The sequence below is a fragment of the Chiloscyllium plagiosum genome, chromosome 15 (genome assembly GCF_004010195.1).
Source record: "Chiloscyllium plagiosum isolate BGI_BamShark_2017 chromosome 15, ASM401019v2, whole genome shotgun sequence".
NCBI classification, from domain to species: Eukaryota; Metazoa; Chordata; class Chondrichthyes; order Orectolobiformes; family Hemiscylliidae; genus Chiloscyllium; species Chiloscyllium plagiosum.
In genome coordinates this window covers 78,550,006-78,569,895 of record NC_057724.1, presented here as the reverse complement: position 1 = coordinate 78,569,895, position 19,890 = coordinate 78,550,006, and the positions used below count along the sequence as shown (strand labels likewise).

Here is a 19,890-nt window from a genome sequence, read left to right as displayed (position 1 = left end):
TGTGAGAAACAAAGCTCACTCACTTCAATAATTTCAGTCCGAGACAAAAATCTGAAGCAGTAGTGTCATTTATTTGTACACTTGCAAGTCACAAGGAAGGGACAAAACACACACCGAATTCGACAAACGCTCGATATTTATATAATTTGGCTTCTTTTGTTCTTCAGGAATGAGGAAAGTTTGTCTAGCAGGCTAAGATAAAAGGTAGGGAGGAGGGACTTGGGGGAGGGGTGTCGGAAATGTGATAGGTGGAAAGAGGTCAAGGTGAGGGTGATAGGTCAGACTGGGGTGGGGGCGGAGAGGTCAGGAAGAACCTGACCTCTTCTTCCTGACCTCTCCGCCCCCACCCTAGTCTGACCTATCACCCTCACCTTGATCTCTTTCCACCTATCACATTTCCGACGCCCCTCCCCCAAGTCCCTCCTCCCTACCTTTTATCTTAGCCTGCTGGACAAACTTTCCTCATTCCTGAAGAAGGGCTTATGCCTGAAACGTCGATTCTCCTGTTCCCTGGATGCTGCCTGACCTGCTGTGCTTTTCCAGCAACACATTTCCAGCTCTGATCTCCAGCATCTGCAGACCTCACTTTCTCCTCCTTATTCTGGAAACTCCCAAGCTCCCACATCGGGACCATGTTAGGTCAGGACTACCCCAGCATCCCCAGCGAAGCTGTCCAGAAACCCCAGTTTGCTCAATTGCAGTATCAAGAATGAAGTGCTAGGTTTGTTTCGCGATTTTCATTCTTTCGCCATTTGATTACATTAACACAAAATGATAAAATGTAACTAGGAAACTTTTGAGATAGAGAATACAGATGAGCATGAGCAGCATAAATGGAAATGTATTTTTTTTTAATGCTGGTCTTACCAACAACACTCACATTCCATGAAAGAATGAAGAGACAAACATTGCTGCAGCCACACAATAAGTGATGTGGGGTTGGGGTGGAGCAGAGCCACAGTAGGTAAGGAGATATCATTCGATAAATGCACTTTGTTCCACCCTGACTTCTGGCACTAGACCTAGGAATTTGAGTCTTTCTCATTTTACAAGTAGATATCTAATAGTATACTCCTTTAGTTAACCAAAGCTGTGCAACCCGCATGCAATGACATGACGTTGCAAACATGGAAAAAGTAGTTCACAATCATGTCACCAGAATTTAGATTCTAGAGCAACAAAGATCGGTTTGGAAAAGTTGAGACAATTTAAAAACTCAAAATTGTGGGCATTTCGCGAGAACAGAAATGATAAAGGGGCAACAAGTTTTCATGGGGGAAATTGTTGTTTCTAACAGATTAACCAGCACACTATAGATGCACAGACAATGATTTACAATAAATTGATGACAATTTGAAAGGAAAAATTAAAAGAAATATACTCAAAGGGCAGAAGATGACCAAAAGAGGTAACTTTGATTGAAGATAAACCTCTGGCTCAGTGCATTGAATTGCCTCTTTCTATGCTGTAATTTCTGCATTTCGAGTGATAGTGTCTCTGGGCGTAAAGTAAGGCCCATTTATGATTTTGCTTGTTTGGTAATATTTATACTGTCTTTCCCCTTGTGAAGACCAATACTCGATTTTGCAGAATCAAATCTACAACTATCAGAATTAGCTGAATGCTGTCAGAGCATTTACTTATTTTTGTGTGGAGGAGAATCGATAAACATAAACCAGACAACCAGATGTGTGCAGGTTTACCTGATCCAAGTATACTCAAATGGATTCATGGCAAATGGCATTTCAACTCTGCTTTTTAAACCTAATATGCAACATGAACATTGCACAATTTTGAAGCAAACAGTCCGTGTGGTTTAATGTGTGTTATTTCAACATTACGTTAAAACATAGTTTTAATTTGTGACAGGATACAGAGTAAATTCCATTCCATCCAAGTATCATTCTGATATTTTTATTTCCCAATATCACACAGCAACTCTCCTTATTCTCCTTCTGACAAAAAAAATCAGTATAAAAACTCAGCCATGTGTATGCGCGCGCACACACACATAGACAGACATGTCTATGTCAAAGATCTGACTACATTAATGCTATTTTCCAGTGCATGGATGGTAGACATTTGAAATTCTCCCACAAATGGCAGTTGATGCTAGATCAGCTGTTAATTTTAAACTGAGACAGATAACTTTTTTTAAAGAAAAGCTCTTAAGGCTTAATGGGCCAAAGGTAGCTATATGTAGTTGGCCACAGATCAGCCACTATTGAATGGTGGAATAAACTCAATAGGCTGAATGGCCTCCTTCTGTTCCTGTGTTCCTAGCCCCATTCTTTGTCTTTATGAGACCTAATCTGCTCTGCGTGACAATATTTACTCCTTTAATGCCTCCCATTGATCTAAGAGAGTTTATTTGCAAGTAGTTGGTCCTAGCTCATTGGGGCCAAATTTTACCTTGGGAAATGTTAATTTTACTCAGTTTAGAGCTTTCACTTCCATGCCATCCTTAACCTCTTCTGTAACAATCCTAAATCTAACTGTCCAAAATGCTCATCTACTGATATGTCCTTGGTCTCATTTCCAAACATTATGTCCAAAACTGCAACTCTCCCTTGTTCGGCTTTCTACGTACTGGCTAAAAAGGTTCTCCTGCACACAATTTAAGAATTTTGTTCATTTCCTATGTTGCACACAAATTGTCCCAATTGATATGTGGGTAGTTAAAATCCTCCCATTCCTACTGGATTATTATTATATTTCTCTGAGTTTTAATTACATTTTCATTCTCTCTCTGTCTCTGACTGTTTGGGGTCTATGATACACAACCAACAGCATGTTTGCCCTTTTATGTTTTCTATTTCTATCCATTTTACCTCATTTGATAATCCTTCTAAAATATCATGCCTCCTCACTGTTTTAATAGATTCCTTGATCAATACCATGACCCCCTCCCCTTCTATTCACTCCAATTTATCATCTGAATACGCAATAACTGGGAATGTTAAGCTGCCAATCCTGCTCATCTTCTGATCAAGTATCAGTCATAGCTATGATATCACACTCCCATGTGCCCTCAGCTCACCTGCATTATTTACCTGGTTCCTTGTATCTGCCATTAACCTTGATAAACACACTTCTTTCTTATCTAGTATATGCTCCCTGTGGCTTCCAAACTGACTGGTTTTTTAACTTCTCATTCAATCTCAGCTTCTTTGCTCTCTATACTAGTCAGGATTTCATATTACAGCCAAAATCACTCAAATAGCATTAGGAGGGCGTTGGCCCTATTGTGTCCATACATGCACAAGTTATAAATAGAGTATTTCAAGAGCATATTTGTTTATTCCTTTTTTTTAAAGCTCATACAGAAACTTCATTTTTATATGTACATATATAAAATGTCAGTATTTGTATTCATCACATTTCAAGATTGGGACTGTGCATTATCTTACTAGCTATACTAATACCTCATACATTCTGATATATTTAATCCTGAATTATAAAGATAATCTATTCCCTGGTAAGATCTTTTTAAAAACTTGAACAATGCTGGTTTATATTCATGCTTCAAAAATGCTACCGATGTTTAGAATTCCTATGGTAAGTGCTACTTCACCAACTTGCATTATATGGTTTAAAGTACAATAATCTGTAAATAGTTCATCTGGAGGCAAGGAACAAAACAGTTGTCTTCATTCACTAGCATCAATTGATCACTGGATTAACATTCAAAAGACATAGATTGTTATACTGACTACCAACGTAGACAATGGGCCATTCCAAATTGCACTAGGATAGAATTAAAAATATAAAACCAACAGAAACTGTTGCTTTGTGTATCTCTCTAAACCAAACATTTTTGTCTAATCAATAGGTTAATAGCATTCAGTTACACAACTGACATTATCACACTAACACAGCAACTTGCAATACCTATTGACAAATGGTTTTCTAATTCCTGATTACTAAAGTGTGGTTAAAAAATATATATTGTAACAATGACAACTCGAACTTAAATACATTGATGAGTGAATAAGGGTAAAGCATTTTACAAGATTATTTTTGAAGTTTTGTTGAATAATATGACAAAGCCACCGGACAAGGCAACTCAGTTTACCTACTACATTAAAAGAATTGCATTCTCAGAACACAGATCACTCTGCAGTTTCTGATCCAGAAACTCTGCACACCAAAGTCAAATTTGTTTTCAGATAACCCTGAATGGATTTCTTAATGCCAAGTCCAAACAAGTTCAGGGCCAATAATAGCACAGGCACAGGATATAAAGGGCGGTTTACTGTGTATTCACCAGTCCGACCACACTTATTTCTTCACAGATTGATCAATTCACTTCAGACTTAGGATTTCTGCTGAAAGGACCATCTTTAATATATCTCACTGTCAGCAACTCTGGCTCTGCAAATTTTAAACTCTGGAAAAAATACACACAAATTAAAATAGTTACATACTATTTTAGTGCAAGTTAAAATTTATTCCATATACATAATCATGCACAACACACAATGATCTTTTGTGAATATTACCAATGACAAGTCAAACTGACAGAAGGCTTTACCTTTAATCTTTGCACATGCTATCACATTGAGGGGAAAGGCATTTCTAGATCCCTAATAAGCTACTTTGAGACATCATCTGAAATCTAAAACATGTATCTTAATGTTTTAAATTAGAGTATAAACAGTCAATTCTAAACAGGATGCCTACCATTTGCAATGACTGTTATCTCTTATTATAATCCATTTGTGACATGCATAGTACTTCTGATTAGATTTTATATTTCCTGAATAAGCTGAACAATTGGAATCTAATTTAAAAACAAAGCTATTTTCCTTAGTTCAATTTTTGAATTTTCAAAAAGCTCAATACTAGGACAATAAAAAGCAAAAAGTTATTAGGAAACTACACTATGCTCAGCATGGCAATATTATGTATTAGTGCTCCCGAACAAAAGTATAGCGACAGATAGAGTTTCTCCTCTTGAACCCCAGAGTTACCTCAGTTTATTCAAGTACTAAACAGGACTCTGGAAAGGAGCAGTACAAGGATTCACTGTGACAAGTATTATTATAGTTTAAAGGCTCCTAGTCACGGACTACAGTTTTCTGTAGCGAAGAGAAGGCTGAGCAATGATCTGATCGAAAAGTTTAAGATAAGGTAGATGTAGCAAAAATCTTTCCATTTGTAGGGACAACTTCCTTATCCAAAGAGTGGTTAGCTTATGGAACTCTCTTCCACGTAAAGCAGCTGAGTTTCATTCTGAAGATGAATTTGAGGTGGCACTAGATACGCACAAGTGAGAGGAGGGTAGGATGAGCAGGGATGGAAGGAAGTTTGAGTGGAGTATTTATTAGTTGGCCTCTTTCTGTGCTGTAGACTGAATGCAAGCACTAACGAGTGCACTAGCCTAATCACATATTACAGGATAAACAATTAAGAGAGCAGGGAAATTAGTACTTCTTTAAAGAAAAAAATACAGAAGATAATGTTGGATGGACAGAAATCGCTGACACTTAACAAAATGACAATTGTAACGCTGATGTAGAAGGAGCTACTCTTAGCTTGGTGTTACAAAGTTAATCGAGGGCACAGACACGGAACAATTCCAACATAAATAGTGCAATTTCAAACTAGGCCGATGCCAGTTCCACTCATCCAAGGGAACCATGCTACCGGCTGTAAAATTTGCATTCCCAGCTTATACAAAGAATGCAAACTTTTATAGTAGCCCTTGTTTAAAAAAAAAATCAACGTTTGGTGGAATGGAGGAATACTTCCATTAGACAGAATATCATCTAAAGCAAAACTGGCTCCAGAAATTTCTAGTGTATGTTAAATGACTAAACTCTATTCATTACAAGTTAACATACACAACACATTAGGATTACAAGGAGAAGGTAGGAATATGCATCTGAAATATCTCTAACCTCAGAGGTCTGAACCAATGTTCTCAACAGGTTAGTGTTTCCATAAAACAATGTTTGCATATCAAATTTTAATCTTATTTCAATGTTGCAGTACTTTTGCTGCACTTAATAACATAACATGCATCAGAATAAAATAAATTTGACCTCATAATTATATTGCAGTAGCCCAGTGTACGAAATTTTAGTTTCTTTATGTTTTCTTTTTAGATGGAGAATAAGCTCAGTTCTATGAAAGTAATCTTTAAAAGCAGCTCAACAAGTTATTTGGGACACTAACCTAAATGCAACAATTCCAAGAAAGCAAGTGACTGCAGTTAAGTGACTGGAAGAACTCCAGTAACCTTAAAGGATGTTTAAACTGCCAAGCCGACAATAGACTAAAAAAACCGTTGTTTAGTTTTTTCAGATCGGAACGTTGAAGGTTCTGGTACAGAAGAACTCAGACTTCAGTTCCGAAAGGAGGAAGTGATACCTAGTAGAATTAAGTTTTAGTTCAAGGGAATCAGGAACCATAGTCATAGACTTATACAGAATGGAAACAGACTCTTTGGTCCAACTCATCCATGCTGACCAGTTATCCTAAATTAATCTAGTCCCATTTGACATATTCCTTTAAACCCTTCCTATTCATGTACCCACCTAGACGCTCCCCCCCCCCCACCTTTTAAATGTTGTAATTGGACCCACCTTCACTACCACCACTGGCAGCTCGTTCCATAATGCACCACTCTCTGCGTGGAAAAGTTGCCCCTCAGGTCCCTTTTGAATCTTTCCCCTCTAATCCTATGCCTATGCTCTCCAAATTTGACTCCCCTACCCTGGGAAATAGACATTGGTTATTTAGGCTCTCCATGCTCCCCATGATTTTGTAAACCTCTACAAGGTCACCCCTCAGCCACCGAAGCTTCAGGAAAAAGAGCCACAACCTATTCAGCCCGTCCCTATAGCTCAAACCCTCCAATTCCTTGTAAATCTTTTCTGAATCCTTTCAAGTTGTACAACATCTTTCCTATAGCAGGGAGACTAGAAATGAACACAGTATTCTGAAAGTAGCTTCACCAATGTCCAGTCCAGCTGCAACATGACGTCACAGCTCCTATACTCAATGCACTTACCAATAAAGGCAAGTATTCCAAATGCCTTCTTCACCACTCTGTTTACCTGTGACTCCACTTTCAAGGAACTATGTACTTGCACCCAAAAATGAGTTAGTTAACCTTTAGTTTGTGAAGCTTTGAAACAAGGAAAAATTGAATAGAAATCTTCACATTGTTTGAAGTGATAAAGTTTCGGTCAGATTGTGAAAGTTTAAGCCAGTGGTCTTGGAAAAGAACTGGAAAACTGTCTCTGCAAATCAGGAAAAAAAACACAGAGGAGTCATTTAAGTGAGAACATAGACTTGAGGTAGGAGTGAAATTTCTCTGGAATGAAGATTTTGGGAGATAGGTTGAAACATTGGCAGATGGATACAAGTATGGGAAATGTGAATGTTTTGCTGAAAGAATAAAAAAGCAACATGCTATTTCAATGAAAAGAGATTGCATATCTGGGGGATACACAGTGATCTGGGGGCCCTGATGCATAATCACGAAAGGCTATTAAGTAGGTAGAGCAAGTGACTTGGAAGTCAAATGGAATGTGAATGTTTATTGCAAGGGGAGTAGAATATAAAGGTTGGGAAGCTTAGCTTCAGCTGTTTGGGCATTGCTGAGACCACAGCTAGTGAATTTTGTACAGTCCTGGTTTCCTTACTTGAAAAAATATGTACAATTATTTTAGTACAGTAGTTCAATCAACTTATTCCTGGGATGAATGGCTTATCTTCTGAAGAATGTTAATCAGGTAAATCCAGTATGCTGTTAAGGGAGAATGAGAATTAATTTTATTGAAACACAAATTCCTGCAGGGCTTTAATGCTAAGAAATTTAAATAAAAATCACTCATGGTATCTGGGTATTGCTGATTGGGTCACATTTATTACTTACCCTTAATTGTCCTGGAGATGGTGGTCGTGAGCTGTCTTCTTGAACAGCTGCAATCACTGGGCTATAGATAGACTCAAGGCTCTGAGGGAAGGTGTTCCAGGATTTTGATCCAGCAACACTGAAAGAACATGGATTTATTTTCAGGTCTGGCTAGTGAGTGGCTTGGAGGATCACTTGTAGATGGTGATGGTCTCAACATTACTGCTGCTCTTGGTCTTCTGGCATTTAATGGTCATTGGTTTGGAAGGTGCTGTCTATAAAGTGCATCTTGTTGGAGGTGCACACTGCTGCTACTCAAACATCAGTGACAGTGAATGCTGAAGATGGTGAGAAAGAATTGATCAAGTGAGGATGCTTTGTTCTGAATGGTGCTGAGCTTCTTCAGTGCTGTTGGAGCTCAATCATCCAGGTAAGTCAGGAGCATTCCATCACACTCCAAACTTGTGACTTGGAGGTGAAGGGCAGGTTTGAGGACTCAGGAGGCAAGGTAGTCATTGCAGGATTCCTAGCCTCTGACCTACCCTCGTTGCCATGGGACACGTGTCTTGTCCATGATTTGGAGATGTCGGTGTTGGACTGGGGTGTACAAAGTTAAAAATCACACAACACCAGGTTATAGTTCAACAGGCTTAATTGGAAGCACGAGCTTTCAGAGCGCTGCTCCTTCATCAGGTTGATGAAACACCTGATGAAGAAGCAGTGCTGCGGAAGCTAGTGCTTCCAATTAAACCTGTTGGACTATAACCTGGTGAAGTGTGATTTTTAACTGTGTCTTGTCCAGTTCAGTTTCTGATCAATGGTAACCCTCAAGATGTCGACGGTGGGGAATTCAGTGAAGGCATTGCCATTGCATGTCAAGGGGTTATAAATATAGAAAATAGGAGCAGCAGAACACGATCTGACTCCTTGAGCTTACTCTGCCAGTCAATATGATCATGACTGACCATCCAACTCAGTACCCCTTTCCCATTTTCTCCTCACATCCATTGATTCCTTTAACCCCTGGAACTTCATTCTTCTCGAAAACATTCAATGTTTTTGCCTCAACTGCTTTCCGTGGTAAAGAATTCCACAAGGTTACCATTTTCTGGGTAAAGAAATTTCTCCTCATCTCTGTCCCAAGAGGCCTACCCCTTACTCTGTTACCCCAGGCTCTGGGCTCCCTGAACATCAAGAACATCCATCCTGCATCTACCTTGATGGTCACTGCCTCAGACTCAGACATACAGCACAGAAACAGACCCTTCAGTCTAACTCGTCCATGCCGAATGGATATTCCAACCTAATCTAGTCCAATTTTCCAGCACTTAACCCATATCCCTCCAAACTCTTCCTATTCATATACCCATCCAGATGCATTTTAAATGCTGTAAATGTACCAGCTTCCACCACTTCCTCTGGCAGCTCAATCCATACACATACTACCCTCTGCGTGAAAAAGTTGCCCCTTCGGTCCCTTTTATATCTTTCTCCTCTCACCCTAAACCTATGCCCTTTAGCTCTCGACTCCCCCACCCCTGGGAAAAGACTGTGTGTTTATCCTATCCATGCCCCTCATGATATAATAAATCTCTATGAGGTCACCCCTCAGCCTCCGACATTTCAGGGGAAACAGCGCTAGCCTATTCAGCCTCTCCCTATAGCTCAAATCCTCCAACCCTGGCAACATCCCTGTAAATCTTTTCTGAACCCTTTCAAGTTTCACACCATCGTTCCGATAGGAAGGAGACCAGAATTGCACGCAATATTCCAAAAGTGGCCCAACTAGTGACCTCAACATGATCTCCCAACTCCTATACTCAATGCTCTGACCAATAAAGGAAAGCATACCAAACATTATCTTCACTATCTATTGTGTGGCATTATTCAGCCTAAGCCTGAATATTGTCCAGGTCTTACAGTATTTGGACATGGACTACTTCAGTATATCTGAGGAGTTGTGAACTGTGCTGAACATTGCAGAGTCATCAGAGAACTTCTCTATTTCTGAACCTATGATGGAGGGAAAGTCATTGATGAAGCAGCTGAAGATGGTTAGGCCAAGGACACTATCCTGAGGAACTCCTGCAGAAATATTGTGGTGTTGAGACCACAATCAGATTCATGAATGGCAGAGAAGATTCATAAGGATCGAATGGTCTAATCCTTGACCCAAGTTTTATTGTTTCAGCAACTCTTAACTTCTGCTTTAATACCTAAAGGTCCATAGCAAGACTTAAATTGTGTTTCCTCTCTTTCCTCAACACAAAATAATGTGTTTTGATAATTGTCACCATTCTATTAAAATGTGGCCACTGCTCAGTATCTGACCTCTACTAGGAACTTCAACCAATGTAGCATGGAAAGTGGAATTGAGAACAGAAACATCTCAGTGAAATAGATAGTGTGTTTCTTCAAATTATTTCAAAATTCAGAAGAGAAGTTGATTCAAGACTTCTGCCAGCTAATTTGCACTTGTGACCAAATTTAAATGGTAGCATTCCCTTTAAAAAAAGTTTATGCAGCAATATGCAAAAAGCTTTGAAGATTAATGAAAGACAGATAGCAGGGTTGCAAAATTACAAAACCAAGTATTTAACGTTCAAAGGACAAAAATAGAAATTTGCATTTTTATAATTTTATAATAGTCATGGGATATCTCAAAAAGCTTTACAGTCTATTAAGTACTTTTGAAATGTTATCACTGGTGTAATACAGGAAACTCACCAACTAATTTTAACACAGCAAATTCCCACAAACAGTGATGTGATAATGACCAGAAAATATGTTTCTGAGAGACTGGTTTCTTAGACACTCTTTGCAGAAGACAGGGGAACGTATCCTGATGGCTTCGCCAATATATGTTCCTCAAAAAATGCGCCATGGGATATTTGAACATCCACTTTTTAAAAATTCATTTATGGGATGTGGGTGCCATTGGCTAGGCCAGTATTTGTTGCTCATTCCTAATTGCCCAGAAGGCACTTAAGATTGAACCACATTGCTGTGGGTGTGGAGTCACACGTAGGCCAGACTTGGTAAGAGCATTGGTGAGGAAACAGATTGGACCTCAATTCAAAGTCTCATCCACAAAATAACACCTCCAACTCCCTTATACCACAGTTACAGCCTTGATTGTGATGCTCAAGCCCAACAGTGGGACTTGAATCTGGAACTTTGTGATTCAGCAGACAAGAATAATACCAAATAAGCCTAGACTGATAGCTGTTAAGGCTAACTGTAAAAACAAGTAACTTTGCTAATTTAAGAAACGCTACATTTGATGACTTTCTAGGAAACTTCCTTACCACTAAACATTTTCCCATTTAAATTACACAAGCTATGTACTCTCTAGTCTAATAATAAATTTTGAAGGAAAAAGATTGCTAATAAAATCCAGGCCAGATGACATCGCTGATGAGAACAGGCATATTTATGCCTGGTTTGGGACGTTTGTTAAAATTAGACCAAAAGCCAATAAAAGTTTGCATTGACCTGTAAGTTTGTACCTTTTACCTTCAAGGAAAAGACTCACTAAGCCATCTAACCAATGTGAGCACAATCAAGACAAGTAGCTGGGATAATAGGTTGAATCTTTCTGTTCTGGGGACATAGCTCGAATTCCACAGTGACAGATGATGAAATTTTAATTCAATAACAATTTAGAATTAAAAGCTAGCCCTGTTAATTTCTGTAAAAACTCACCTTATTCACTAATGTCATTTAGGGGGGATAAAAAAAATCTGCTGTTCTTATCTGGTCTGTTCTATGCGACACTCCAGAACCATAGCAATGCAGTTGACTCTTAAGTAGGGCATTTAGGGAGGGCAATAAACATTGGTCCAGTCAGTGATACCCCTATCCAATGAACAAATTATAAAAAGTTTGTGTTATTTGCAATAAATGCTTGCATGCTTTGTTAAGAATGTATTAGACGCCTACTGTGAATTTGTTCAGTCATTCGTCTTCAGAGTAAAAACCTAAAAAAAAAACTTATTGTCTGATCAAGCCAGATTTTACCCTCAAATCAGATTTTTCTAGCATTACCATCAGTTGGGATGATAACAAAACTCAGTTCCTTATTAGTTTATTTATACAGATGGAGGAAAAACATTATACACAACCAGCTTATTAGGGAGAGAATCTAATGATTATTTAACGTTATAACTGTACCAACAACAACACACTTGCCTTTTCCTCTCTGGATGCAGAAAAGACACTTGATTTGAAGATTATGTAAATGAACTGATGAAACAAGATAAATCATAGAGTCGTACAGCATGGAAGCAGACCCTTCAGTTCAATTCGTCCATGCAGGCCAGATATCCTAAATTAATTTAGTGTCATTGCCAACACTTGGTTCATATTTCTCTAAACCCTTCCTATTCATGTACCCATCCAGATGCCTTTTAAATGTTGGAACTGTACCAGACTTTACCACCTCCCCCATTCCACACATGCACCACCCTCTGCTTGAAAACATTGCCCCTTAAGTCCCTTTTATATCTTCCTCTCTCACATTGGGACAGCACAGTGGTTAGCACTGCTGCCTCACAGCGCCAGGGACCCGGGTTCGATTCCCGTCTTGGGCAATCGTCTGTGTGGGGTTTGTACATTCTCCCAGTGTCTGCGTGAGGTTCCTCTGGGTGTTCTGGTTTCCTCCCACAATGCAAAGATGTGCTGTCATGCCCATAGTGTTAGGTGCATTAGTCAGGGGTAAATATAAGGTAGGGAATGGGTCGGGTGGGTTACTCTTCAGAGAGTCAGTGTGGACTTGTTGGGCTGAAGGGCCTATTTCCATACTGTAGGGAATCTAATCTAAACCTTAAAGCTAGCCCCTATAGCTTAGGACTCCAGTACACTGAGGAAAAGACCTTGACTATTTACCCCATTCATGCCCCTTATGATTTTATAAACGTCTATAAGGTCATGCCTCAGCCTCCGACGCTCCAGGGAAAATAGCCCCAGCGTGAGCTATGCACTTTATCATCATCATAAAATCCTTACAATATGGAATCAGACCATTTGGCCCCAAAAATCCACACCAATCCTCTGAAGGGCATCCCACCCAGAACCGTCCCCCATCCTTGCACTGCCCATGGCTAACACACCAATCCTACAGATCCCTTGACGCTTTGGACAATTTAGCATGGACAATCCATCTAACTTGCACATCTTTGGACTTGGGAGAAAACTAAAGAGCACTTGAAGGAAACTTCTGCAGACACAAATTTTGACAAATTATTCAGCTATTGAATTCTCTCATGCCACAATACCAAAGACCTCAACGTTACTATAATTCCTCTCCACGTAGGAAACAGAGAGGATCTCCTATATTAACCCGGGTATTGACTGCATTTAAAGAAGTGTGCACCCCATACAGTCAGGCAAAAAGAAAATTGCACAAGGTATTTCTATAAATTGATGCACAACAATCTTGATCTCAACAGCTTTTGAAGTGTCAAACAAATTTGCTAATTTACTCGGTACAAGATCACCTACTTTATCACTGCAGATCCCAGATCACCTTCTTTCCATGTGTTTAGTAATGGGTTTTAAATAGACAGGTGTAATAAAACATAGAAACATATACATAGCCGAACACAAACTTCAGCATCCTCCATTTTACATACCTATTTTTCATGAGCTCGGTTCCCTTTCCTACTAAGTTGTTCTAGAAATTTGAATTACAGAGACAGTACCTCTTCAGAGCATATCTGTTCTGAATATGCATGATTGCATCGTCAAAGCCAATAGTATCTTGAGGTCCAGCAGTTCAGCATCAGCCCTTATTACTCTGAATAACTTGAAAATGACAACTTTAAAAAGGGATTGTGCCTGACACCCTTAAATTTGTTTTTAAAAAGGTGTTGATCTAAATTGACTCATTTGATCACTTTCGCCTGGTTGATTTTAACCTCATTTGATCATTGAGTCATTCAACTGAGTGACTATCAAAGTTGAAGTAAGCAGCCATGTGAAAAGGTGCAAGCAGAAGGTAGTCAGCTATTAGGAACCTGGGTCATAATACGAGCGAAGGGTGAAAGGATTTGATTAGTTCAAGCTTCAATGCAACATTCAAATTCAGAGTAGTAGGTCAGTTAGGTCTTTGACTGGTCCTACTGTTGGCTGATCAAATTGTGGCCTCAATATTATATATAGTGAAGCCCATTTAAATGATCCAAGTGAAATTTAATCAAAAAATAGTTTTCAGACTTGAATTTTTAACCTTTCAGTAACAATGTCCAGTAAAAAGGAAACTTTGCTTCTCAAAATTATGACTATCAAAATTATGTCATTGAAACTGGCATGTTCATTATCTGTTTGATTTTTTCTTATTGTACAAAAAGCATTCGATGCATGAAAATGTTGGCTAAGGTACTAATGAAACTCCTTCCTTTACTAAGTGGAATTAGTCTTTAAACTCCATTTGAAATAGTGAAAACATCTCTCCCTATGATTGGCTTCTCAGACACTCAATTTCCAACAGGAACATATGGAACGATACAATATAGACATACATAGGTTCTGTGTTTATGTTCTAAACAACTTGAACTTATACTTTTCTGAGTCAGGCAAAAATGCTCACAGCCATTCAAAATATGGCACTGTCTACATTATCAAACAAAACAAATGGAGGAAAGAAGGTATTCCCAGATGGCTCAAAGTACAATCAGACATATTTAAAGATCAATAAAGTAACTTAGAAGGACATAGGAGGTGGTAATATTTGGCACTTTGATTCTGCAAATGCTTTTTCTACCATTAGCCAGCCAGACAGAGAGAGATCAGTAGATAAATCAGTTTCAACAATACATGGAAGCATATGCATTCATCAAAATGGAAGCATATAAATGATGAGGGAATGGTCGGACTCAAGTAAAGTTAAGTACCTCTGGTAAATGGTACAGTGAAGGAGGATGGCATGAGGAGATCATGGTTACATGTGCAGAAGGATTTTTGAACCTTTTTTCATCTAAGAATGACTGGAAATAAAATGCAATTCATTCTAAACAATCAAGAATGCAATGTTAGGAGGATGTGTTAATTTCATACCTAAGATCATGTGCAGCATAGATTTTCAGCATTTTAAAATATTAATTAATATACCCATTTCAAAACTGCCCCACATACAGTAGGACACAGTAATCAAGGAAAAACAAACATGCACAGAAGAATACATTGAAAACTTAGCATGCTAGAGCATTGTGCAATTCATTCAGAACAAATCTGACATTTACGAAACAAGTTTTGCATGCAACAGCCATAGCCAAAACTATATTCACACAGAATGCATGTGTAATCATATGGAAGCACCCCACACGAACAGTAAATAAAAATCTTGTGTAAAATAGAAGGCCAGTGGCTACCTATTCAATTACATGTAATATGGTGTGATATACTGTGCCACCATCTACTCTTAGTATACTGATAATATCATTGCACAAGTAATATAAATGCTCTGGGGGCTTGGATTCAAATCCCGTTATGACAGCTATTGGAATTTAAATTCAATTAAGTAAAATCTAGAATGATGACCATTAAACTTTTATTAATTGTCATATGATCCATGGTTCACTGAAGTCCTTAAAAAATTTGCAAAATTTGGTCTGGCATATTTGTAGTTTCAGATTCAGAGCAGAGCAATGTGGTCAACTTTTAAATTACCTCTGAAATGGTCTTGTACATCACTCAGTTCAGGGGCAATTAGGGATAAGTAACAAATACCACATCCCAAAGAAAATAATTAACTGTTTGCAATAATACAAGCATTTATCCTTAATCTGCTTATATGCATTCAGAATCAGAGCTAACAAATAAAAATATCAAACTAATCCAAACTAAACAGAAGATCAAACTAGGAGATAACCACCAAAATACCTGTACCTGTCAGTGGTAATCATGATTCAATTGAGAATGATCTTGCAAGAAGTGGTTCGACAGGGGATCTGGGGGTCGAAACTGTATCAGCAGCCTTGTTATAGACCAAATATTTCTGCAACAATGAGGGGAGAAACTTAGAACACTTCTGTAACACAAACTGCATGAGGTAGTAACCGTCAGGGAGCTTAAAATCTCTTCTCAGAAAGGCATATTCATAGTCTTAAATTTGCAATGAAAGTAACACCACAAACATTTGGTAATCTGCAGAAGTTGAGGCCTGGACAGACCTATTTTGATTAGACTAGATTCCCTACAGTATGGAAATAGGCCCTTCGGCCCAACCAGTCCACACTGACCCTCCGAAGAGTAACCCACCCAGAATATTTAGAATATAATTTGCACTATGTTGCTTCCACAAATTACTCAATATGAAAATGGTGGAATATAAAACTTCATCTGTAATACGCAGTTCATCCCAGTATTTTGAACAGAGAAATTTAAAATCAATACTTGGACACAATAAATTTTAAACCCATGTCTCTAAACATTTTCTGAACCTACTGACTTTCAGAAGAACTGCACATCACCCAAGGGATTGATTCCATCAGAGCCTGAACTACTTTTCATTCTGGTAGAAGTCAATGGTTAGAGATCAAGAGTTAGAAATTTCTCTCCTTCAAGTTAGGGACATTTGAGCCAATCATTAGGCTTTTCCTGGCTTAGATTAGATAGTAAGCACCCATTGGACAATTCTGGCTCCCTGCATTCCTTACCTTAGGTTAAGAGTTTTAGGGAGAAGACATTCACCCATGTAGCATTGCTTCCAGGCTGATCTCAATTCCCTTGAAGGAGACAATGCTGGAGTCCACTACCTCACGCTATATCATCACAAAACAAGCATACTGGCCAGGCAACAGCCTGTGGCATTGTCTGCCCTCAGGAAATCAAGGGAGATCTATGAAAATGCATTATTCCCCATATAATAAAAATAATTCACCAGAAGGAAAAGCCCTGAACTGTAAAACAGCATATAATAATAAGCTGGTTCATGAGGATCACTTGCTAAATCCATTTGCTGGTGGATGGCATGGTTAGTATCATTTAATGTCTCAATTCAAATTCCTGGAGAGTTATCACCATTACTGCCTTTGCAAAATTCTGCAAATCCACTGGCAAGATAGATGTGCCAACATTACTGTCTTCGTCCAGGCCAAGATCCTCAGATTCAATTACTGACAACAAGCTGTGATTCAGAGGCCACAACATTCATACACACAACACAAAACTACCTAACAAGTGCTGTACCCTGAGCTCCACAATGTTAGGAGGGCAGTGAAAATGATACAAGGGCACCCTGAAAGCCTTCCTAAACAAATGCAACATCCCAGCGACACATGAGAATCACATGGCTTAGAATGCACAAACAAAAGAAACATCTGATGGTGCCAACCACTTCGAGCATTACTGATGGAGCAAGTGGTAACCAAGCACAAATAGCGGAAAAAGCGTGCAGATTCCAGAGGGTCCCACCCACTTGCCTCATCAAACACGATCTGTCCCACCTGTGGTAAGAGTCTAGAAGAATATTGGGAATGTAGGTTCAATCTGAAACAAGGAATTAAGAGGGCTAAAAGGGGTCATGAGATATCTTTAGCAAACAGGGTTAAGGAAAATCCCAAAGCCTTTTATTCATATATATGGAGCAAAAGGGTAACCAGGGAAAGGGTTTGCCCACTCAAGGAAAAAGGAGGAAAGTTATGTGTGGAGACAGAGAAAATGAGTGAGATTCTTAATGAGTAGTTTGCATTGCTATTCACCGAGAAGAGGGACATGACAGATGTTGAGATCAGGGATGTATGTTTGATTACTCCAGGTCAAGTCAGCATAAGGAGGGACAAAGTGTTGGGTATTCTAAAAGGCATTAAGTCCCCAGGCCCAGACGGTATCTACTCCAGGTTACTGAAGGAAGCAAGAGAGGAAATAGCTGGGGTCTTAATAAATACGTTTGCAGCATCTTTGAACACGGGTGAGATCCTGGAGAACTGGAGAATTGCTAGTGTTGTCCCCTTGTTTCAGGGTTGCAGGGAAAATCCAGGTAATTATAGACTGGTGAGCCTGATGTCAGTGGTAAGGAAGCTGCTGAAGAAGAAACAGAGATAGGATCTATTCCCATTTGGAAGAAAATAGGCTTATTAGTGTTGACAACATGGTTTTATGCAGGGAAGGTCATGTCTTACCAACTGAACAGAATTCTTTGAGAAAGTTACAAAATTCATTGATGAGGCAAGGGCTGTAGATGTCATATACATGGACTTCAGTAAGACGTTTGATAAAGTTCCCCATTTTAGGCTGATGGAGAAGGTGAAGTTGCATGGGGTCCAGGGTGTACCAGCTACATGGATAGAGAACTGGCAGTGCAACAGGAGACAGAGAGCAGTAGTGGAAGGGAGTTCCACAGGGATCAGTGTTGGGACCACTGTTGTTTGTGACATACATAAATGATCTGGAGTTAGATATGAATGGTCTGATTAGCAAGTTTGCAGATGACATGAAGATTGGTGGAGTAGTAGAGAGTGAACGGGACTGTCAGAGAATACAACAGCACATAGATAGATTCGAGAGTTCGGCAGAGAAATGGCAGATGGAACTCAATCTAGGCAAATGTGAGGTGACGCATTTTGGAAGATCCAATTGAAGAGTGAATTATACAGTAAAAGGAAAAGTTGTAGGGAAAGTTGATGTACAAAGAGATCTAGGGATTCAGGTCCATTGTTCCCTGAAGGTGGCAACACAGGTCGATAGACTGGGCAAGAAGGCATATAGCATGCTTTCCTTCATCGGACAGGGTATTGAGTACAAGAGTTACAATTGTAGAAGACTTTGGTTTGGCCATATTTGGAATACTGCATACAGTTCTGGTTGCCACATTACCAAAAAGATCTGGATGTACTGGAGGATACAGAGGAGGTTCACTAGGACGTTGCCTGGTATGGAGGGTGCCAGCTACGAAGATAGGTTGAGTAGATTAAGATTATTTTCATTAGAAAGACTGAGGTTGAGAGGTGACCTGAGATTGAGGTCTACAAAATCATGAGAGGTATAGATAGGGTGGATAGCAAGAAGCTTTTTCTCCCAGAATGGGGGATTCAATTACAAGGGGTCACAAGTTCAAAGTGAGGGGGAAAGGTTTAGGGGAGATATGCGTGGTAAATTCTTTACACAGTGTGGTGGGTGCCTGGAATGCTTTGCCAGTGAAGGTTATAGAGGCAGCGAAAATAGCATCATTTAAGATGTATCTAGACAGATACATGAATGGGCAGGGAGCAAAGAGATCCAGACCCTTAGAAAACTGATGATAGGTTTGGATAGAGAATCTAGATGGGCACAGGCTTGGAGGGGCGAAGGGTCTGTTCCTATGCTGTAATTTTCTTTTTTCTGCGGCTCCAGGTTTGGACTATTCAGCAGAAACCCCTCTCACCCCACCTGGAATGGAAGCAAGCCATCCCCGGCCCTGGGGGACTGCCAAACGAGGAGGGGTTGGAGTGATTCTATATGAAGTACACAATGCTGTTGATCTGTACTTTTACTGGGTGTAGATACAATGACCAGGTGCTGCTACTCTGCTTTGGAACTGTTTTTTTTGCAAAGGTTGAAATAATTAAGCACAGTACATTTATTTTTCATTCAGGTCTTCATCTACAAATCCAGACAGAGCACTTGAATGAAGAGTAGTTGGCCTCCAATTGTATTTTGTAGAATTTCCAATGTCTTTCTATTTACCACATTTCAACATTTGGTTAAGCAGTACATTTAGCTAGAGTTTAGATTTATATCATGGACAGATAAATACATACAAGTTTTAGATTAAGTATAATTAAGAACGGAAAACACGTCATCATTATTCTTCTACTTCTGTCAAATCCTGGGTTAAATAACATTTCATAGTAGAAATATTGTACGTACTTCAGGATTCAGTGCAAGAACGTGATCACTTTTCAATGCCAGTGACAAAAGAAGCATGGTTTTTCATTACTTGTGTGTGTGCTCAGTTGGCACAAGTTAAACTCACTATCAGATTAGAATCTCAAAACCTTACTACTGAGAAATCTACAGTGGAAATAGGTGGTGCACTCTCTATT

At 39.2% G+C, this 19,890-nt stretch overlaps 1 protein-coding gene across 7 annotated transcripts in view; it reads right to left on the bottom strand.

The window, feature by feature from the left end:
• Positions 1 to 3,280: 3,280 nt before the first annotated feature.
• LOC122557439 (phospholipid-transporting ATPase IH-like) overlaps positions 3,281 to 19,890 on the bottom strand; it is a 162,222-nt gene continuing 145,612 nt past the window's right edge. For 3 of the 7 annotated variants that reach the window (XM_043705189.1, XM_043705184.1, XM_043705191.1), the window contains exons 29-30: positions 15,755 to 15,863; positions 3,281 to 4,390 (exon numbers count right to left, since the gene is read on the bottom strand). In XM_043705189.1, coding sequence (XP_043561124.1) covers positions 15,768 to 15,863 — 96 coding nt within the window. In that variant the 3' untranslated portion in view covers positions 3,281 to 4,390; positions 15,755 to 15,767. Of the gene's footprint in view, positions 4,391 to 14,531; positions 14,854 to 15,754; positions 15,864 to 19,890 lie in introns of those variants that run through there. The other 4 variants (XM_043705185.1, XM_043705187.1, XM_043705188.1 and 1 more) reach the window with 4 other exon arrangements.